At 46.0% G+C, this 22,694-nt stretch overlaps 1 protein-coding gene across 2 annotated transcripts in view; it reads right to left on the bottom strand.

The window, feature by feature from the left end:
• Nucleotides 1-3,539: 3,539 nt before the first annotated feature.
• Nucleotides 3,540-22,694, bottom strand: part of NFS1 (NFS1 cysteine desulfurase) — a 30,922-nt gene continuing 11,767 nt past the window's right edge. For both annotated transcript variants that reach the window (XM_054467669.2, XM_054467670.2), the window contains exons 6-13: nucleotides 15,216-15,309; nucleotides 14,053-14,187; nucleotides 8,372-8,529; nucleotides 7,839-7,944; nucleotides 7,677-7,758; nucleotides 6,936-7,019; nucleotides 6,089-6,178; nucleotides 3,540-4,262 (exon numbers count right to left, since the gene is read on the bottom strand). In XM_054467669.2, coding sequence (XP_054323644.1) covers nucleotides 4,199-4,262; nucleotides 6,089-6,178; nucleotides 6,936-7,019; nucleotides 7,677-7,758; nucleotides 7,839-7,944; nucleotides 8,372-8,529; nucleotides 14,053-14,187; nucleotides 15,216-15,309 — 813 coding nt within the window. In that variant the 3' untranslated portion in view covers nucleotides 3,540-4,198. The remainder of the gene's footprint in view (nucleotides 4,263-6,088; nucleotides 6,179-6,935; nucleotides 7,020-7,676; nucleotides 7,759-7,838; nucleotides 7,945-8,371; nucleotides 8,530-14,052; nucleotides 14,188-15,215; nucleotides 15,310-22,694) is intronic.

The raw sequence follows: 22,694 nt of genomic DNA on the forward strand, positions 1-22,694 counted from the left end.
ACGGTGAAACCCCGTCTCTTCTAAAAAATACAAAAAATTAGCCGGGCGTGGTGGCGGGCGCCTGTAGTCTCAGCTACTCGGGAGGCTGAGGCAGGAGAATAGCGTGAACCCGGGAGGTGGAGCTTGCAGTGAGCCGAGATTGCGCCACTGCACTCCGGCCTAGGCGAAAGAGCAAGACTCCGTCTCAAAAAAAAAAAAAAAAAAAAAGAGTTTATACAGGCCGAGCGCGGTGGCTCACGCCTATAATCGCAGCACTTTGGGAGTCCAAGAAGGGCGGATCATGAGGTCAGGAGTTCGAGACCGGTCTGGCCAACAAGGCAAAACCCAGTCTCTACTAAAAATACAAAAACTATCCGGGTGTGGTGGCGGTGCTTGTGGTCCCAGCTACTTGGGAGGCTGAGGCAGGAGAATCGCTTGAACCCGGGAGCTGGAGGTTGCAGTGAGCCCAGATGGCGCCATTGCACTCCACCCTGGATGACAAAAGCGAAACTTCGTCTCAGAAAAAGAACAAAAAAAGTTTTAATCTAGGGCAGGGCGCAGTGGCTCACGCCTGTAATCCCAGTATTTTGGGAAGCCGAGGCGGGCGGATTACCTGAGGTCAGGAGTTCAAGACCAGCAGGGCCAACATGGCAAAACCTCGTCTCTACTAAAAATACAAACATTAGCTGGGCGTGGTGGCTGGCGCCTGTGGTCCCAGCTACCTGGGTGGCTGAGGCAGGAGAATCGCCTGAATCCGGGAGGTGGCGGTTGCAGTGAGCCAAGATAACGCCATAGCACTCCAGCCTAGGCGAGAGAGAGAGATTCCGTCTCAAAAAAAAAAAAAAAAAAAAAAATTCAATCCATCGTGACCCCTCCACAGCTTCACTATAGTATTATTTTATTATAGAAAAAGGTATTCTCTGGCTGGGCGTGGTGGCTCACGCCTGTAATCCCAGCACTTTGGGAAGCCGAGGTGGGAGGATCATGAGGTCAGGAGATGGAGACCATCAGGAGAGCGAGACTACATCTCAAAAAAAAAAAAAGCAAGCTATTTTCAAGCTGCTTTGGTCCTAGCCCCCCGAACTTCATGCCCCTGCTAATTAAAAGCTGGATGTGGTGGCTTAAGTCTGTAGTCCTAGCTACTTGGGAGTTAGAGGCAGGAGGATCCCTTGAGCCCAGGAGTCCGAGGCTGCAGTGAGCTATGATTGCACCACTGCACTTTAGCTCAGGTGACAAGAGCAAGACCCTATCACTTAAAAAAGAGAAAAAAAAAGGTTGAAATTATCACAATTCCAACAACCTTTTGGGATTTCTATGGCAGACTGGACTGGTGCTAGCCCAGTATGCCAAAAACAGCAAGTTGGAAAACCAGGCCACACTGTTAAACTAAACTACTATGCTTTATAGGTTTTTATAGGTTTGCTCTGTGTAGGTAAAACATAGTCCATTAAAAACAAAACCTACTAAATGCAATGTAGCATCCAGGGTTGGATCCTGGAACAGAAAAAAGACATTAGGAAAACTGGTGAAAGGTGAATAAAATCTGAAGTTTAGGCCGGGCATAGTGCCTCACGCCTGTAATCCCAGGGAGGCCAAGAGGCAAGAGGATTGCTTCAAGACCAGCCTGAGCAACACAGGCCCAGTCTCTATAAAAAATTTTTAAAACAATAATTTTAGAAAATCACGTTTCATTAATACTAATATACCAATGTTAACTTCTAAGTTTTGACAAATGTACCATAGTTTTCTTTTGTTGTTTTGTTTGTTCTTTTTGAGACAGAGTCTCACTCTGTCGTCTAGGCTGGAGTGCAGTGCCACGATCTCAGCTCAATGCAACCTCCACCTCCCAGGTTCAAGCAATTCTCCTGCCTCAGCCTCCCAAGTAGCTGGGACTACAGGTGCGTGACACCACGCCCGACTAATTTTTTGTATTTTTAGTAGAGACGGGGGTTTCACCGTGTTAGCCAGGATGGTCTCCATCTCCTGACCTCGTGATCCACCTCCCTCGGCCTCCCAAAGTGCTGGGATTACAGGCATGAGTCACCGCGCCTGTCCTTGTTTTTTGAGACGGAGTCTTGCTCTGTTGCTTAGGCTGGAGTGTGGTGGCACCATCTCGGCTCACTGCTACCTCTGCCTCCAGGGTTCAAGCTATTCTTGTGCCTCAGCCTCCCAAGTGGCTGGGATTACAGGCACCCACCACCATGCCCAGCTAATTTTTGTGTTTTTAGTAGAGACAGGGTTTCGCCATGTTGGCCAGGCTGGTCTCAAACTCCTGACCTCACGTGATCTGCCTACCTCAGCCTCCCAAAGTTCTGGGATTACAGGCATGAGCCACAGCACCCAGCCTATTGTTGTTTTTGAGACAGGGTCTCACTCTGTCACTCAGGCTTGAATACAGTGGTGCGATCAAGGCTCACTGCAGCCTTGATCTCACGGGCTGAAGCGATCCTCCCACCTCAGCCTCCCAAATAGCTTAGACTACAGGTGGGCACCACCACACCTAGATAATTTTTGTATTTTTTTGTAGAGTAAAGGTTTTGCCATGTTGCCCAGGCTAGTCTTGAATTCCTGAGCTCAAGCAATCCATCCACCTTGGCCTCCCAAAGTACTGAGATTACAGGTGTGACCCACCACACCCAGCCAAATTAGCACAGTTTTATGTAAGACTTTTTAATTAGAGGAAAACTGGTAATAGATCTACAACTCTACTATCTTTGCAACTTTTCAGTAAATGTAAAATTATTCTAAGTAAAAAAGATATTTTTAAACAAGAAAAATTCTATAATTTCATCTCCTCCTTCCACTGTCCATCTACATTTACCAAACTTTAGCCCAGTGGCTTTCAAACTTTCCTGTCCCCCTGCTACTGGCAAGTATGAAAAGCAATTAAACTTTTTTGACCATTATCCACAATAAGAAATACATTTATAACCTGGTATACAAATTCAAATATATCATCAAAATATATTCTTAAAATATGCATAAATGTACTCTAACATATTCTCTCCTTTTTTAAGTACTGGTAACTATCCACCTATGGGTTCAGACCCACAAATGAAAAGCTCTAGTTACAATGGCCTTCTCTTGGTTTCTGAAGTATAATACTTTGTGCTTTATCACACTTCAGGCCCTTAGCTCTTGCCATTCCTTCTCACCTCTCATTCCTAGATTAGCGAGCTCTTCATATTTTTAAGCACTACCTCCTCAGAAAAACTTTCCTCAAACACCCAGCATAGTAGGTTTTCCCTGCTATGTCCTCTTACCACTTAATTGTTTCATAGCACTTATCACAATCTATAACATTATTTGTTTACTTATTTTCCATCTCTCCACTAAAATTTAAAACTCAGTGAGGGCAGGGTCTTTTTTGGTCCTGTTAACCAGTGTATTCCTAATACCCAGAACAAATCTGGCTCCTGGCAGGCATTCAAATAATTGTTAAATGAAGAGATACAAAAGCCCACTGAGTCATTTATGCAAATCAGATGGAGTGGCGGTCTTCTCCACAATTCCCAAGTACAGCTTCCACTTTTCCCTCAACCTCTCATAAAGTCACCGAGTAAATAGAAGGTGAGTTTATTTCTCCAGTCTTGAAATTAACAATTTTCAAGAAAACAAATTATTAGAATAACTGGTGGAGTCATAGACATATTTCTAGCTCCATTAGGTCAAAGGAAAGGAAAGAGGACAAGGGTAGAAAGGAGACAAGCCCTCTAAGAAACTCCATTCAGTCTGTCTGCAGTCAATATGAAGAGATAGATAGCCTTTGGAGCTACAGAAAATATTAAATTGAAGTGGATTATGCTTGCTGTTAAAGAAGCTGGTCCAGCCGAGCAGCAGCAGAAGACGAAGACTCAAATGTCCATGTAGACCATCATGGTCCCTGATCAAAGAGACTTCTTCTGGTTCCTCTTGCTCTCCTCACCAAGAGCACAGAGGTGTCCAGCAGCGATATGACAGCAAATGTCTCTATGGCTTCAGGATGAAAATGTCCATACACTTTAAGATCCAGGAAGAAATGGGGAGTGTTCCACACCCAAGGAACTGAAGCTAGGGAAAGACAGTTTTCTTGTGTTTCTGTCATAGAGGTGGACTGATGCTGAAGTCAACTGGTCTATACCAATCTGGAGCATCCACTAGGCGTAACAAGGTGTCTGGTTGTGCACGGGTTGGTGAGGCAGGAGGGGCCAGACCAGCACAAAGTCAGGGCCCTATTCTTCTAGTGTTGGGTCCACTTGATGCTCTTGAGGTCAATGCCATCCTGAACCATCTCCCAGAGAGGGCTGCCAAAGAGAAGAGGCATTAAATGAGTGAAGGCTTAGATAGGAAGTGGACAACATTGGCCCCAAGGCCCTGAGCAATGGCTTGCCTCCTTCTGTCCCTGTCTGTCCTCTCCCTCTTGCCCTGGTAGACCCTAACACAGGTGGTTAACAAGTCTTTCCCAGCTCCCTGTAAGTCCTTGTCAGCTCTCCTGAGAGCTCTCCCCAACTGCCAACAAACAGGAATAACTAGGTTCCTCAGGCTCAATTGCAGTGGGGCCCTGAGCCAATGGACACCAAACATGGTCATATTCTTGAAGCTTTCATCCCACTTGTAAGAGGCTATGGCCATGGTTTCCCTTGGAGGAACCAAGACCCTTGAGACTTGTATAAACATCTAGTTTAAGCCTCTCTTCATATGGCATGTATAAGCAGCTAATTTCAGCCCACCACATATTACCCGCTTTTCAGCATTTGTTTCTTGGTTTTGTTCTAGTTCCCAGTTAGGGGTGGAACTTAACCCTAAATCATCTTGGTATGCTGTACCCTTACCCAGTTCTTGCCAGCTTCATCTCCCCAGAGTTGGCCTGTGCTTCCAATATCCCTGACTCTAATCCAAAAGAATTCCTTGGATCTTAGACCTGAGCATCCCATCTCACACAAGAGCTGCTGCTAAGAAATCTCTGCTAAGCTCTGATCGATCCCCAAGCAGAAGCTTGGATATCTTGGATAATGTTCCCAGACCAGATATTACTTCAGTGTACTATGAATATGGGATTTTACAGTTTAGATTTCACCAGGTAATTTTATCAAATTTCATTATATTCTTGACTTGTCCCTCTCCTTTACACTAAACATTCCCAGAATGCCTTTCTATTCATGAGATTTTCCACAGCCCTTAAAGTTAGCCATCTCCTTCCTGTCCTTCCTCTTTAGGGAAGGCCACTTATTATTATAGGCTCACAAAATAAGACTCTGAGGGCTAATAGGACCAGGCTGCATTCAGTTTGTAAAGGGTCAGAAGGAATAGGGTGCAGATGCCGAAGCCACATAGATAGGAAACAAAAGGCTTTGCTGGCCATGTGGTCAGTAGAAATGTCTTGTGAGTATACCACAGAATACCAGAAAGTGAGGACAAAGGAAGGATCCTGCAGTTGAGCAAGCTATAGACACTTAAGCAATACAGCTAGACCCTACAAAGAAAAATCCAGAACCCAGAAAGGCCTGGGAGAGCTCATAAAGGGAAGCAGGGTATATACCTGAAATTCCTCTCTCTACCAACTGGACCAAGAGAATCCTGAAAGTCAAGGTTAACCAAGACAGAGCCAGGCTCTGAAAAAATCTAGAGGCCTCAAGGTTCCCAGGAGGAAGATGAGCTCTGTGGCTAGTAGGGGAAGCCCTGGTGCCAGCTGACTGGCCAAGGATCTCATTACCTTTATAAATACATTGATTGATTGAGACAGTCTTGCTCTGTCGCCCAGGCTGGAGAGCAGTGGCGCGATCTCAGCTCACTGCAAGCTCTGCCTCTTGGGTTCCTGGTCTCTCCATGTTGGTCAGGCTGGTCTTGAACTTCTGACCTCAGGTGATCTGTCCGCCTCGGCTTCCCAAAGTGCTGGGATTACAGGCGTGGGCCACCCTGCCTGGCCTAGTTCTTTAGTTTTTAAAAACACTTTCTCATTGTGAAGACAAGTAGCCAAGAAGATCTACTTTCTTGCTTTGTGGAATCTCTAAATCCTAAAATCCAAGTACGCTTGAACTTTGGTTTTGGCAGTGTAAACACATAGCCTAAGGACAAGAGGGGAGACAGCACTAGAGTTTCTTCCAAAGGGTCTCTGATACAATATGTATACCTCATTTCTCGAAGACGCTTCACATGCTGAATGCATTTCTCCACTGTGTAGTCCACTTCCTCCTCTGTAGTGAAGCGGCCAATTCCAAACCTGAAAAAAGGCACAGGAGAATGGCTCCCCCATCAGAGCTCTGGCACTGGGATAAATTCATTCCGCAAATACTCACTTAGGATCTACGACACAAAAGATATGGAGAGAAGAACATGGTCCTTCCCCTTTAGGGCAGAGTTTCTCAGAACATGGTAAACGGATCGGCCAGGCATGGTGGCTTACGCCTGTAATTCCAACAATTTGGGAGGCCGAGGTGGGCGGATCACATGAGGTCGGGAGTTCGAGACCAGCCTGGCCAACATGGTGAAACCCCGTCTCTACTAAAAATATAAAAATTAGCTGGGCCTGGTGGCACACGTCTGTAATCCCAGCTACTCAGGAGGCTGAGGCAGGAGAATTGCTTGAACCTGGAAGTCAGAGGTTTCAGTGAGCTGAGATCATGCCACTGCACTCCAACCTGGGCGACAGCGTAAGACTCTGTCTCAGAAAAAAAAAAAGAACATGGTCTACGGACCACCAACATTAAAATCACCTGAGGTGTTTTCTACTCCTCCTCTGGACCTAGTGAATCAGAATATCTGAATGTGGGACTCAGATATCATATTTCACAAACTTCCCAGGTGATACTCAATGAAGTCTGAGAACCACTGCTCTAGAAACTTTCACAAGGTTATGAGAAGAGATAAGGAGAACTCGACTGAGAAAAACTTCAGGGTGGAAAAAGAAAAAAACTGTAACAGGAGATGAAAAATATAAGAGGATATCTTTCATAAATGTTGCAGCTCAACTCACTGACCTGATAGAAGAGTGCGCTAAATCCTCATCAGTGCCAATTGCTCTAAGGACATAAGAGGGCTCCAGGGATGCAGAGGTGCAGGCACTGAGGAGAGAGACATGAACCTTGTTCAGTTCATCATCAACATCTACTTTTAGTCACAAACCCTCAGTCTTGTTCCCATCTCCCAGGGCCCTGGAGTCATACCCTGGAGAAAACAAGAGACCTTCTAATCTGGCAGAACTAAAGGACCTGATACTCCCCTGCACATCCTAGGATGTGTGAACCTAGCTCCTCTGGCCCTCATGGTGGATGACTTCCTTGAGCAAGGACGCTGGCAAAGTGTGACAGAGCATGATACCACATGGGTTTGACAAGAAGAGGCAGCAGAGGACCATGTGCTCACTTCCCCAGGACACAATACACCATCTGCACCAGCCTGAAGGGCAGCCAAACACTTAGTGGCCTTTGGGGCATCTTCAATTCTGGAGGCCTGTAACAGAACTGCTAGTGTAACCCCACAACAGATACATACATCCCCTGGGACCATAAAATTCTACCCCAGGAAGCCTTCTTAGGGTGGTAAACTTCAGTCTGTACCCAGCTACCCAGCCAACCAAAAAAAAAGAGGCACTTACAAAATGACCTTTACCCTTAATCAAGAGGTCTTGTGCCTATCATCTCCACACTGGGAAGTTTAATAGCCTGTATGACTCTTCTAAGTGGCCCTGCCACAGGCCCTGTCTATGCCATCCAGCTCACCTCCCTGAGGATAAGGCAACGTCTTTCAGTGCCATCAGCAGACTCTCCCCTTCCACATATGCAAAGGAGAGGTTGATACAGCCTGGAGGAAAGAAATACTGTGAGAGAGGTCTCAGAGTCTCAGCTTCTACCAGAATGAAGATAGAAAGAACAAGTCCATACCGGGATAATGGTGCTCAGGGTCCCCATTCATCACCACATCTGGAAGGCTCTTCATTATATTCTGTATCAGCCGCTCTGATAACTTTGAGATCCGCTTGTGGTCATACTAAGGAGCAGGCAAGGAAGGATTAGGCAGTAACCATCAACCAGCTCAGAAAGACATAGTTTGAGAAGCCCTTCTCCTATAACTGGAAGTGACTATGTATCAGCCCCACCTATCATCCTATGTACTCATGGAGACCACGGTATCTCCAGTACTGAGCATAGTGCCTCGTATGCAAAAGGTGCTTGATAACTGGACACAGGGTTCATTTACTTATGCAGAAATAAATGAGCTGATAACTACTAAAAGGCCATGGGTTTTGGAGCCCATAATGTCTCCCTCAGAACAAGGTGCCAGCAGCACCAGGACAAGGAAGAGTTTTCTTAAGCCCTCTCTCCCTGCAGATCTGCCTCAGTCATGCTGAGAAGCCTCTAAATAGGAGACCCAGCACAGGGGAAGAAGCTGTGGGAGGGAACTGCTCTCCCCATACCTCCATCTCTTGCTGTGCCACCTCACACGCAGCCCCCAGCCCCACCACTAAGGGTGTGGGCACTGTCCCAGACCGCATACCCCGCTCCTGCCCCCCTCCACTCTGCAGGGCCTCCACACGCACACGGGGCCGGCGACGGATGTAGATGGCACCAACCCCTGGGAAACAAAGTTTGTTACAAAAAACAGAAAGAGAGAAAAGTAGATAAAACAAAATATTTCTTTCCAAAGGGATCAAAATATTATTTCAACTTTTCTGTAAGCATGAAATTTTTCTAAATAAAAAATGTTAAGGAAAAGAAGAAACAGCAGTAAAAGCATAGTATTTAGTAAAATATTTAACATCTGGAAGATAAATGCCAGGAGTAATGATCAAAAGGGTTTAAAGTAGCTCCCTATGCTATGTGAAATGCCATCATACATTACAGTATTATTCATAATAGCAAAAATACTGGAAACAACTTAGATGTCCATCATCAGGGTAATGGTCAAATAGATTATGGCATGTCCATACAATGAAATACCAAGCAGGTGTATAAAAGAATGAGGGGGCCGGGTGTGGTGGTTCACGGCTATAATCCCAACTTTGGGAGGTCAAGGCGGGCGGATCACCTGAGGTCAGAAGTTCGAAACCAGCCTGGTCAGCATGGTGAAACCCTCTCTCTACTAAAAATACAAAGATTAGCCAAGCGTGGTAGCAGGTGCCTGTAATCCCAGCTACTCAGGAGGCTGAGACAGGAGATGAACCCAGGCAGTAGAGGTTGCAGTGAGCTGAGATCAAGCCACTGCACTCCAGCCTGGGTGACAGAGCAAGACTCTGTCTCAAAAAAAAAAAAAAAGCTTGTTCTGAACTGACACCGTAAAATCTCCAAGACGCATTGTTAGAAAACTGGTGAAATCCAAAAAAGAGTCTGTACTTTAGCTTTAAAAAACAAAGATGTATTGGCCGGGCGCAGTGGCTCACGCCTGTAATCCCGGCAATTTGGGAGGCCGAGGCGGGCGGATCACCTGAGTTCGGGAGTTTCAGACCAGCCTGACCAACATGGAGAAACCCCGTCTCTACTAAAAATACAAAATTAGCCGGGCATGGTGGCACATGCCTGTAATCCCAGCTCCTAGGGAGGCTGAGGCAGGAGAATCGCTTGAACTCGGGAAGCAGAGGCTGCAGTGAGCTGAGATGGCACCATTGCACTCCAGCCTGGGCAACAAGAGCGAAACTCCGTCTAAAAAAAAAAAAAAATGTATTATGGGCCGGACATGGTGGTTCACACCTGTAATCCAAGCGCTTTGGGCAGCTGAGGCAGGCATATCATGAAGTCAGGAGTTTGAGACCAGCCTGACCAACATGGTGAAACCCCATAATTATTAAAAATATAAAAATTAGCTGGGCGTGGTGGCACGCACCTGTAATCCCAGCTACTCAGGAGGCTGAGGCAGGAGAATTGCTTGAACTTGGGAGCCAGAGGTTGCAGTGAGCCGAGATTGTGCCACTGCACTCCAGCCTGGGCGACGGAGCAAGACTCTGTCTCAAAAAAAAAAAAGATGTACTATTAGGTGAAAAATGCAAGATTGAAACAGTGAGTACAGTATGCTATCATCTGGATAAAAAAGAAAGCTGGAGGAGAAGCATATATTTGTTTGTAAACACATAGGATAATTGTAGAAAAACCCAAGAAATTGCCTCCCAATAACCAGAGAAAAATCAGAAAAAAAAAAAGAAAGAAATTACCTCCCCAGAAGGGAACTGCATAGCTGGAGGTCAGAGGTGAGAGGTACACTTTGGTCTGTGCCTTTTTTTCTCTTTTTTTTTGAGACAAGAGTCTTGCTCTGTTGCCCAGACTGGAATGCAATGGCACGGTCTCGGCTCACTGCAACCTCCGCCTTCCCGGTTAAAGTGATTCTCCTGCCTCAGCCTCCTGATTAGCTGGGATTACAGGCACCCGCCACCATGCATGGCTAATTTTTGTATTTTTAGTACAGACGGGGTTTCACCATGTTGGCCAGGCTGGTCTCAAATTCCTGGCCTCATGATCTGCCCGCCTCGGCCTCCCAAAGTGCTGCAATTACAGGCGTGAGCCACTGCGCCTGGCTGTCTGTGCACTTTTTTTTTGTAGCTTTTGAATTTTGAATCACATGAATATTACTTTTTCAAAATAAAATTTAAATTTAAAAAAAATTGGTGGAGCACAGTGGCTCATGACTACAATCCCAGCATTCTGGGAGGCCAAGGAAGGAGAATCACTTGAGACCAGAAGTTTGGGACCAGCCTGAGAAACACAGTGAGACCCCGTGTCTACAAAAAAAAAAAATTAAAATTTAGCTGGGCATGGTGGCATGCACTTATAGTCCCAGCTACTCTGGAGGCTAAGGCAGGAGGATCACTTGAGCCTAGGAGGTCGAGGCTGCAGTGAGCTATGATCGTGCCACTCACTGCACTCCAGGTTGGGCAACAGACTGAGACCTTGACTCAAAAAAACAAAAAACTTAAAAATGCGTATAACCTGTGACTAAACAAGCCGAATTACAGAAATTTTGTGCCAAAATATGAGCATGAGTGTGCAAAGTTATTCACCAAGTAATCAGGGCTTCTGAATAGAATTGGCACTTGACAGTTCTTTTCCCACACAGAAAAACTGTTTATGCTGAGAATGGAGGTACTATAAAAATTAAGGCAGTGGTTTCCAAATCTATTATGAAGGACACCAGATTTTAAATAATAAGCTGGGTGCAGTGGGTCATGCCTGTAATCCCAGTACTTTGAGAGACTGAGGCGGGAGGGTTGCTTGAGGTCAGGAATTCAAGCCTGAGTAACATAATGAAACCTCTATCTCTACAAAAACTGTTTTAAAAATTAGCCAGGCATTAGGCCAGGCACGGGATTATGCCTGTAATTCCGGCACTTTGGGAGGCCGAGGGGGGGCGGATCACCTGAGGTCAGGAGTTCGAGACCAGCCTGGCCAACATAGTGAAACCCGTCTCTACTAAAAATACAAAAATTAGGCCGGGCGCGGTGGCTCATGCCTGTAATCCCAGCACTTTGGGAAGCCGAGGCGGGCGGATCATGAGGTCAGGAGATCGAAACCATCCTGGCTAACACAGTGAAACCCCATCTCTACGAAAAATACAAAAAAAAAAAAAAAAATCAGCTGGGCGTGGTGGCAGGTGCCTGTAGTCCCAGCTGCTTGGGACAATGAGGCAGGAGAAAGGCATGAACCCTGGAGGCGGAGCTTGCAGTGAGCCAAGATTGCGCCAACGTACTCCAGCCTGGGTGACAGAGCGAGACTCCATCTCAAAAAATAAAATAAAATACAAAAATTAGCCAGGTGTGGTGGCAGGCACCTGTAATCCCAGCTACTTGGGAGGCTGAGGCAGGAGAATTGCTTGAACCCGGGAAGCAGAGGTTGCAGTGAGCCGAGATCTCACCATTGCACTGCAGCCTGGGGGATAAGAGCGAGACTTTGTCTCAAAAAAAAAAAAAAAAAAAAATTAGCCAGGCGTGGCTGGGCACGGTGGGCCTGTAATCCCAGCCACTCAGGAGGATGAGGGAGGAGAATCCCTTCAACCTGGGAGGCAGAGGTTGCAGTGAGCCGAGATCACACCACTGCACTCCAGCCTGGGCGTCAGAGTAAGACTTTGTCTCAAAAAAAAAAGAAAAAAAAAATTAGTCAGGCGTGTTGGTGCACACCTGTAGTGCTAGTTACTGGTAAGGCTGGGGTAGGAGGGTTGCTTGAGCCCAGGAGATTGAAGCTGCAGCAAGGTAGGATAGCACCACTGCACTCCAGCCTGAGCAACAGAGTGAGACCTTGTCCCTATAAAACAAATGAATAAAATAATGTACTAAACTGTATTTATTAAGAATTATTTCATTTCTCCATTAAAAAAATTCAAGAATCTTATGCTATCTGAGTCTACACAGTTCCCAAATTCAAACAGCAAGTGCTCAAATACCATGTTTGAACAGTGAAGAATACCACATTATCTAAATCTATTTAGATTCTGGACTTGGAAAGCAGAAGGTCAGATAATGAGGGACACCTGTACACATGTAAGTGTTGATCAGAGCTTCTGATCAATGAGTTCATTGGTTTTTTGTTTTTTAAATTTTTGTGAATACACAGGAGGTATATAGATTATGGAGTACATGAGATTTTTTTTGTTTTTGAGAGGGAGTCTCACCTGTCGCCCAGGCAGTGGCGTGATCTCGGCTCACTGCAACCTCCGGCTCCTGGGTTCAAGCGACTCTCCTGCCTCAGTCTCCTGAGTAGCTGGGATTAAAGGCACCACACCCGGCTAATTTTTGTATTTTTAGTAGAGACGGGGTTTCACCATGTTGATCAGGCTGGTCTTGAACTCCTGACCTCATGATCCGCCCGCCTTGGCTTCCCAAAGTGCTGGGATTACAGGTGTGAGCCACCGTGCCCAGCCCATGAGATGTTTTAATACAGGCATATCATGTGAAATAGGCACATGATGAAGAATGGGGTATCCAGCCTGAGTTCATTGGTTTTTATCAAAAAGACTTATCTACAATAAAAGCCAATAAAAGCAACATTTTATTAAAAGATAGAATGCTTATTGGGCTTTCTGAAATAATAACTCACAAAAAACACTCTTTACAACCTCTGGGAACCCTTAGAAGAAGCCATCTTCCGTAATTCCAGAAGCTATTACACCTACTTCCACAAGGTATACACCCAGATAACACACCCTGCAGACACAAAAAGGGTGCCAGCACAGACATCAACCCAAAAAAGGCCCTCACTTGAGAAAGAGGAGTTATATTTTATATTTATATTTTATGGTTACCTTCACAAAACAGAGGACAACAGTCTATTCCCAAGGGTTAAGGGAAAGAGGCATAACTCAAGCTTGAACACATTCCAATAGGACCACAGGGAACAAACATGTATCCTTGAGAGACTAACAGGATAACAGACTATGAAGTCTTCTAAGAATAAACACAAAGATAGCTGGGTGTGGTGGCTCACGCCTGTAATCCCAGCACTTTGGGAGGCCGAGACGGGCAGATCACGAGGTGAGGAGATCAAGACCATCCTGGCTAACACGGTGAAACCCCGTCTCTACTAAAAATACAAAAAAAATTAGCCGGGCGTAGTGGCGGGCGCCTGTAGTCCAGCTACTTGGCAGGCTGAGGCAGAAGAATGGCGTGAACCAGGGAGGTGGAGCTTGCAGTGAACCGAGATTGTGCCACTGCACTCCAGCCTGGGCGACTGAGCGAGACTCCGTCTCAAAAAAAAAAAAAAGAACACAAAGAGATGTCAAATCCCATGCAATCTTCCCCTGAGCTATAGCAAGATACTGGGAATGAAGGACTCAAATAGTTGCTCTGCACATCATAGTGGGGAAAACAAGATAGCTGGGCCTATCTAGATAAATTTGATTTGACAAAACCCATTTTTCCTCAACCAAATTAAGATCTACATGCTTGCTAAGGATTTGTTAAAGAGAGCAAGAAAGAATGGCCTGATGTATACTAACTGCTAAGGTCTACAAACAGGCAAGTATTTCTGGCTATTGCTAAATGACATTTGCATTCTACAAGGGACTGTGAATGTACAACTTCTTCTGAGAGCAACAGTAGTCCCAAATGACTCTGACAAACATCTATCAAAGGTCTTGCTAGAAGGTACAGAGAGAAGGAACTCTAGAAGGGGCTGGTACCTTTTGGACCGTAGATTTTGTGACCACTAATGCTCATGAGATCAATTTTCATGTCATTGACATCAAGTGGGATTTTTCCAACAGCCTGGGCTGCATCAGTATGGAAATATACCTTTCTGGAACTGCAAATCCGCCCTGAGGAAACAGAGGGGAAGACCCACAGCACAATGTTGGAAAGTCATCTGTCAGTGTCCCACAGTGCCCTGTGAATTATCTCCACCAATAGTAAATGACCTCAGTCAATATTAAACTCCTCCCCTCCCTCCTTCTACTCCTTCTTCTTCCTCTTTTCCTTCCCTCCTCCCCCTTCCCCCTTCCTCCCTCTCTGTCTCTCAGTAGCTTCCCTTCTTTAGAATAAAAAAGATGAAGGGCAAAGCACCAGATCGAAACACTCCTGATATTCTTATGCATACAATTCTTACCACCTCATTAACACCAGCCTTTCAAAATGTCAGATTACTTTCTAGATCCCTTTTGATTAAAAAACAAACAAAACAAAATAAAAAAAAAAACAAGATTAATAGAACTTTGTGCTAAATTGTGCCTAAAGAAATTACAGGGCGAGCTCTATGTGGGGAGAATAAAGAGATGTTCTAAAAGGAAAAAGAGTAGAAGGCTTTTTTGTTTTGTGGTTGGTTTTGGCAGCAACTGCAATACAATTAAAAACCATAAAAAGTGCTAGACCTGGCCAGGAGCAGTGGCTCATGCCTGTAATCCCAGCACTTTGGGAGGCCAAGGCAGACGGATCACCTGAGGTTAGGAGTTCGAGACCAGCCTGGCCAACATGGCAAAACCTCATCTCTACTAAAAATACAAAAATTAGCCAGGCAAAGTGGTACACACCTGTAGTCCCAGCTACTTGAGAGGCTGAGGCGGTAGGATCATTTGAACCCAGGCGGAGGAGGTTGCAGGGAGCTGAGATCACACCACTGCACTCCAGCCTAGGTGACAGAGTGACAGTCTATCTCAATGAAAAAAAAAAATGGTAATAGACTTGGATTCAAATACTGCCTATGACACTTCCAATGTCCTTGAACAAAGTACTTAGGCTCTCTTTCCCTTGATGGCCTAACTACACTCCACAGAGTATTACAGCTCTCCGTCTACTACCTCATACAGACCCCCATGGTGGGCAGGGATCGGGGATAAGCCATGATACTCACCTATTTCTGCAATAGGCTGCTTCACTCCAATCTCATTGTTCACAGTCATGACTGACACCAGGCTAGTATCTGGCTGGATAGCAGCCTCTAGTTCCTAGGGATATGCAGGAGTAAGGTGACTAAATAGTACAAACAAAGTCCTCCTAAATCAGAATACAGGCAAACTTAGTCATGAAAAGGAGTCTTATACTACATACCTATCTGAATAGTTAACTAAAAACAGTGACAACACAAAATGTTGGTGAGGATGCACAGACTCTGAATGGTTCATACATCGTTAGTGGGGATGTAAATGTCACAGCCACTTTGGAAAAGAGTTTGACAGTTTCTGTTTCTCATCAAACTAAACACGAAATTACCATACAACCCAGTAACTGTACGCTTGGGCATTTATCCCAGAGAAATGAAAATTAAATTCACAAAACATCTTACACAAATGTTCACAGTAACTTTATTCATAATACCAAAAACCTAGAAACTACCCAGATTCCTTCAAGAGACAATTTTGGTACATCCATAACATGGACTACTACTTATCAATCAAAAGGAACAAACTACTGGCACATGCAGCAGTGAATGAATTCCCAAAGACTTATGATTAGTGAAAAAAGCCAATCAAGGCCAGGCGCAATGGCTCACGCTGTAATCCCAGCACTTTGGGAGGCTGAGTTTGGTGGGTCACCTGAGATCAGAAGTTCGAGACCAGCCTGGTTAACATGGAGAAACCCTGTCTCTACTAAAAATACAAAAATTAGCTGGGCCTGGTGGCGCACACCTGTAGTCTCAGCTACTTCGGAGCCTGAGGCAGGAGAAATGCTTAAACCCAGGTTGCAGTAAGCCGAGATTGCACCACTGCAATCCAGGCTGGGTGACAGAGTGAGACTCTGCCTCAAAAAAAAAAAAAAAAGGCCAGGTATGGAGGCTTATGCCTGTAATCCCAGCACTTTGGGAGGCTGAGGCAGTCGGATCACAAGGTCAGGAGATCGAGACCATCCTGCTAACACAGTGAAACCCTGTCTCTACTAAAAATACAAAAAATTAGCCGGGTGTGGTGGCGGGCACCTGTAGTCCCAGCTACTTGGGAGGCTGAGGCAGGAGAATGGTGTGAACCTGGGAGGCGGAGCTTGCAGTGAGCGGAGATCATGCCACTGCACTCCAGCCTGGGCAACAGAACAAGATTCCATCTCAACAAAACAAAACAAAACAAAAAAACAAAAACAAAAACAAAAAAGCCAATCCCAGAAGGTTACATACTGTATGATTCCATTCACATGACAGTATGAAATGACAAAATTAAAGAAACTGCCAGCCAGGTGTGGTGGCTCAAGAATGTAATCCCAGTACTTTGGGAGGCGGAGGTGGGTGGATCAGAAGGTCAGAAGTTCAAGACCAGCCTGGCCAAGAGGGCGAAACCCCGTCTCTACTAAAAATACAAAAATTAGCCGGGTGCAGTGGCAGGCACCTGTAATCCCAGCTACTTGAGAGGCTGAGGCAGGAGAATCGCTTCCACCCAGGGGGCAGAGGTTGCAGTGAGCTGAGATCAAGCCGCTGCACTCCAGCCTAGGCAACAGAGTGAGATTCCGTCTCAAAAAAATTTAAAAAAAGGCCAGGCACAGTGGCTCACACCTGTAATCCAAGCACTTTGGGAGGCTGAGGTGGGCATATCACAAAGTCAAGAGATCGAGACCATCCTGGCTAACATGGTGAAACCTTGTCTCTACTAAAAATACAAAACATTAGCCAGGTGTGGTAGCACGTGCTCTGTAGTCCCAAGCTACTAGGGAGGCTGAGGCAAGAGAATCGCTTGAACCTGGGAGGCAGAAGTTGCAGTGAGCCGAGATTGCACCACTGCACTCCATGCACTCCAGCCTGGGCAACAGAGTGAGACTCCATCTCAAAAAGAAAGAAAGAAAGAAAGAAATTGCTTGGTATGGTGGCTCACGCCTGTAATCCCAGCACTTCGGCAGATTACCTGAGGTCAGGAGTTTGAGACCAGCCTGGCCAACGTGGTGAAACCACTGCTCTACTAAAAATACAAAAATACCTGGGCATGGCAGCGGGTGCCTGTAATCCCAGCTACTCGGGAGGCTGAGGTAGGAGAATTGCTTGAACTCGGGAGGCAGAGGTTGCAGTGAGCCAACACTGTGCCATTGCACTCCAGCTGGGGCGACAAGAGCAAAACTCTGTCTCAAAAATAAAATAAAATAAAATAAAATAGGCTGTGTGTGGTGGCTCACGCCTGTAATCCCAGCACTTTGGGAGGCCGAGGTGGACGGATCATGAGGTCAGGAGAGCGAGACCATACTGGCTAACACAGTGAAACCCCATCTCTAAAAATACAAAAAATTAGCCGGGCGTGGTGGCGGGCACCTGTAGTCCCAGCTACTTGGGGAGGGGGCTGAGGTAGGAGAATGGTGTGAACCCAGGAGGCGGAGGTTGCAGTGAGCAGAGATCGCGCCACTGCACTCCAGCCTGGGCGACAGAGCAAGACTCCATCTCAAATAAATAAAATAAAATAAAATAAGGGCCAGGCATGGTGGCTCACGCCTGGAATCCCAGCACTTTGGAAGGCTGAAATAGGTGGATCATTTGAGGTCAGGAGTTTGAACCAGCCCAGCCAACATGGTGAAACCCTGTCTCTACTAAAAATACAAAAATCAGTGGGGCATGGTGGCAGACACCTGTAATCCAAGCTACTTAGGAGGCTGAGGCAGGAGAATCATTTGAACCCAGGTGGCAGAAGTTGCAATGAGCCAAGTTCACACCACTGCACTCCAGCCTGTGTGACAGAGCGAGACTCCATCTCAATAAAAAATAAATAAATAAAAATAAATATAGCTGGGGATGGTGGCTCATACCTACAATCCTAGCACTTTGGGAGGCTGAGGTCAGAGGATAGCTTGAGCCAAAGAGTTTGAGACCAGCCTTGCAACATGGGGAGACCCTGTCTCTTTTTTCTTCAGATGGAGTCTTGCTCTGTTTCCCAAGCTGGAGTGCAGTGGTGGGGTCTCACTCACTGCAACCTCCGCCTCCCAGGTTCAAGCGATTCTCCTACCTCAGCCTCCTGAGTAGCCGAGATTATGGGCAGACGCCACCACACCCGGCTAATTTTTGTATTTTTAGTAGAGACGGGGTTTCACCATGTTGGCCAGGCTAGTCTCAAACTCCTGACTTCAGGTGATCCACCCACCTTGGCCCCCAAAGTGCTGGGATTATAGGCATGAGCCACAGCACCCGGCCAAGGGAGACCCTGTCTCTACAAAAAGAAAAAAGAAAAAAATTAGCTGGGCATCATAGCCTGCGCCTATAGTCCCAGCTACTCAGGAAGGAGGCTGAGGTGGGAGGATCATTTGAGCCTAGGAGGTCAAGGCTGCTGTAAGCCTTGGTGGTTCCAGAGCAAGTTCCTGTCTCATTCATAAATAAATATATAGCCAGGTGTGGTGGCACGCGTCTCTACTTCTAGCTGCTTAGGATGCATAGGCACAAGAATCGCTTGAACTTAGAAGGCGGAGGCTGCAGTGAGCCGAGATCATGTCACTGTACTCCAGCCTGGGCAACAGAGCAAGACCGTGTCTCATAAAAAAAAAATTATATATTATATATATAAAATATTATATAAAAAATTATATATATATATATATAGCGGCCGGGCGCAGTGGCTCACACCTGTAATCCCAGCATTTTGAGAGGCCGAGACAGGCGGATCACCTGAGGTCAGGCATTTGAGACCAGGCTGACCAACATGGTGAAACCCCGTCTCTACTAAAAATACAAAATTAGCCAGGTGTGGTAGCACATGCCTATAATCCCAGCTACTGAGGAGGCTAAGTCAGGAGAATTGCTTGAACCTAGGAGGCGGAGGCTGCGATGAGCTGAGATCGCGCCACTGCATTCCAGCCTGAGCAACAAGAGCAAAACTCCGTCTCAAAAAAATAAATTAATTAAATAAAATAAGTATGTATATACAAATAAGAAAGAAAAAAAGGCCAGGCACAGTGACACAGGCCTGTAATCCCAGCACTTTGGGAAGCCAAGCCAGGTGGATCACCTGAGGTCAGGAGTTTGAGACCAGCCTGACTAACATGGTGAAACCCTGTCTCTACTAAATACAAAAATAAACAGCCGGGCGTGGTGGCACATGCCTGTAATCTGAGCTACTTGGGAGGCTGAGACAGGAGAATCGCTTGTACCTGGGAGTTGGAGGTTGCAGTGAGCTGAGACTGCACCACTGCACTCCAGCCTGGGTAACAAGAGTGAAACTCCATCTCAAAAAAAAAAAAAAAGGAAGGGAGGAAGGGAAGGAAGGAAGGAAGGAAGGAAGGAAAAGGAAAAGGAAAGGAAAAAATAAGGTAAGTAGATCAAAGTGGGGTATGTGAGGAAAGGCTCAAGACAGGATTGGCAATGGGCGGGGTGGTTCACGCCTATAATTCCAGCACTTTGGGAGGCCAAGGCAGGTGGATCACCTGAGGTCGGGAGTTCAGGACCAGCCTGACCAACATGGTCTCTACTAAAAATACAAAATGAGCCAGGCAAGGTGGCACATGCCTGTAGTCCCAGCTACTTGGGAGGCTGAGGCAGAAGAATCACTTGAACCCGGAAGGCGGAGGTTGCAGTGAGCTGAGATTGAGCCACTGCACTCCAGCCTGGGCCACAAGGGGGAAACTCTGTCTCAAAAAAAAAAAAAAAAAAAAAAGACAGGATTAGCAAGGACCATTATGGAGATGTGAAGGCTAGTGTGGCTGGAATAGATTTTTTTATGAAAGGGGGCAGTGGTCAGCAATACTAAAAAGTAGGTTACCAGCTGGGCGCGGTGGCTCATGCCTGTAATCTCAGCACTTTGGAAGGCCGAGGCGGGTGGATCCAAGGTCAGGAGATCGAGACCATCCTGGCTAACATGGTGAAACCCTGTTTCTACTATAAGTACAAAAAATTAGCCGGGTGTGGTGGCGGGCAACTATAGTCCCAGCTACTCGGGAGGCTGAGGCAGGAGAATGGCATGAACCCAGGAGGCAGAGGTTGCAGTAAGCCGAGATCGTGCCACCGCACTCCAGCCTGGGCAACAGAGCGAGACTCCGTCTCAAAAAAAAAAAAAAAAAAAAAGTAGGTTACCACCAAAATGTTGTATAAAACCAGTATTACCCTGATAACAAAACCAGACAAGGGTATCCAAAAAAAATACAGATCAACATCCCTGGCTAGGCACAGTGGCTCATACCTGTAATCCTAGCACTTTTGGAGGCTGAGGTCCTGGTCTCATGTCCAACCCTCCCACTTCGGCCTCCTAAAGCACTGGGGTGTACTGAATTTTCACAATGATGCCAGGACTATTCAATAGGGAAAATCAGTCTTTTCAACAAATGGTGCTGGGACAACTGGATAGTCACAAGCAGAAGAGTGAAGCTGACTATTATCTAATACTATATACAAAAATTAATTCAAAATGGATCAAAGACCTAAATGTAATAGCTAAAACTATAAAATTCTTAAAGGGAAACACAGGCTGGGCACGGTGACGCACGCCTGTAATCCCAGCACTTTGGAAGGCTGAGACAGGCGGATCACCGGAGGTCAAGAGTTCGAGACCAACCTGGCCAACATGGTGAAACCCTGTCTGAACTAAAAATACCAAAAATTAGCAGGGCGTAGTAGCAGGCGCTTGTAATCCCAGCTACTCAGGAGGCTGAGACAGGAGAATCATTTGAACCCGGGAGGTGAAGGTTGCAGTGAGTCAAGATCGCGCCATTGTACTCCAGCCTGGGCAACAAGAGCGAAATTCAGTCCCCCCCCACCAAAAAAAAAAAAGGAAACACAAGGGTAAAACTCCATGACTTTGGATTTCAAAATGAATTAGTTCTTTCTTTTTTTTGAGATGGAGTCTTGCTCTTGTCGCCCAGGCTGGAGTGCAATGGCACGATCTCGGCTCACTGCAACCTCCGCCTCCTGGGTTCAAGCAATTCTCCTGCCTCAGCCTCCCAAGTAGCTGGGATTACAGGCGCCCTCAACCACGCCCGGCTAATTTTTGTATTTTTTTAGTAGAGATGGGGTTTCGCCATGTTGGCCAGGCTGGTCTTGAACTCCTGACCTCAGGTGAACTGGTCACCTCGGCCTCCAACTCCCGACCTCAGGTGATCCGCCTCCCAAAGTGCTGGGATTACAGCTACTTGGGAGGCTGAAGCAGGAAAATCACTTGAACCTGGGAGGCGGAGGTTGTGGTGAGCAGAGATCATGCCATTGCACTCCAGCCTGGGCAATAAGAGCGAAACTCCGTCTCAAAAAAAAAAAAAAAAGCGCAAATGACAAAAGAAAAATACATAGCTTTCTTTTTTGAAGTGATGAAAATGTCCTGGAATATGACAGTGATGATTGTTGGAAACTGTGAATACATTAAAAGCTGGTGAATTGTATAATTTCAAAAGATGAATGTTATGGTATGTGAATTGTATCAGAAATTTCTAAGTGCTTAAAAAAGCACCATGTAAAGAAATTTGAATATCAGGCAAAATGAAGTTATAATTCATGTCAAAGGAAATGGGAAATCTCTCAAGATTTTTGAGTAACGTGAGAAAAGGCCAAATAAGTACTTTAGAAATAAAGTCTGATGAGGATGTGCAGGACACACTGGAAGGTTGTTGCTAAAGGTGTGGGCAGCAAGCCACCCAGGTGCCGAGGCAAGAGACAGAGGGCACGAGCTGTTCCAGTATAATAAAATATATAAAATAAGAATAGTTATACTAGATATAGATCTTAGATATGATTATATATGAATATCATTAATCATTAGTTTGTAGCGATTACTCTTTATTCTAATATTATAATAATCCTCGCTCTGCAATCATAACCTAGGAAAAACCAGGCCATACAGAGATAGGAGCTGAGGGGACATAGTGAGAAGTGACCAGAAGACAAGAGGCGAGCCTTCTGTTATGCCTGGACAGGGCCAACAGAGGGCTCCTTGGTCTAGCGGTAACGCCAGCATCTGGGAAGACGCCCTTTGCCAAGCAGACCGTGGTCTAGCGGTAGCGTCAGTGTCAAGGAAAAACACCCGCTACTTAGCAGACCAGGAAAGGGAATCCCCCTTTCCCCGGGGGAGTTTAGAGAAGACTCTACTCCTCCACCTCTTGTGGAGGGCCTGACATCAGTCAGGCCTGCCCACAGTTATCTGGAGGCCTAACCGTCTCCCTGTGATGCTGTGCTTCAGTGGTCACGCTCCTAGTCCGCCTTCATGTTCCATCCTGTACACCTGGCTCTGCCTTTTAGCTAGCAGTAGCAAATTAGTGAAAGTACTAAAAGTCTCTGATAAGCAGAAATAATGGCGTAAGCTGTCTCTCTCTCTCTCTTCTCTCTCTCTGCCTCAGCTGCCAGGCAGGGAAGGGCCCCCTGTCCAATGGACACGTGACCCACGTGACCTTACCTATCATTGGAGATGGCTCACACTCCTTACCCTGCCCCTTTGTTTTGTATCCAATAAATATCAGCGCA

This window comes from Pongo pygmaeus, chromosome 21 (assembly GCF_028885625.2).
Source record: "Pongo pygmaeus isolate AG05252 chromosome 21, NHGRI_mPonPyg2-v2.0_pri, whole genome shotgun sequence".
In the NCBI taxonomy this organism is placed as follows: domain Eukaryota; kingdom Metazoa; phylum Chordata; class Mammalia; order Primates; family Hominidae; genus Pongo; species Pongo pygmaeus.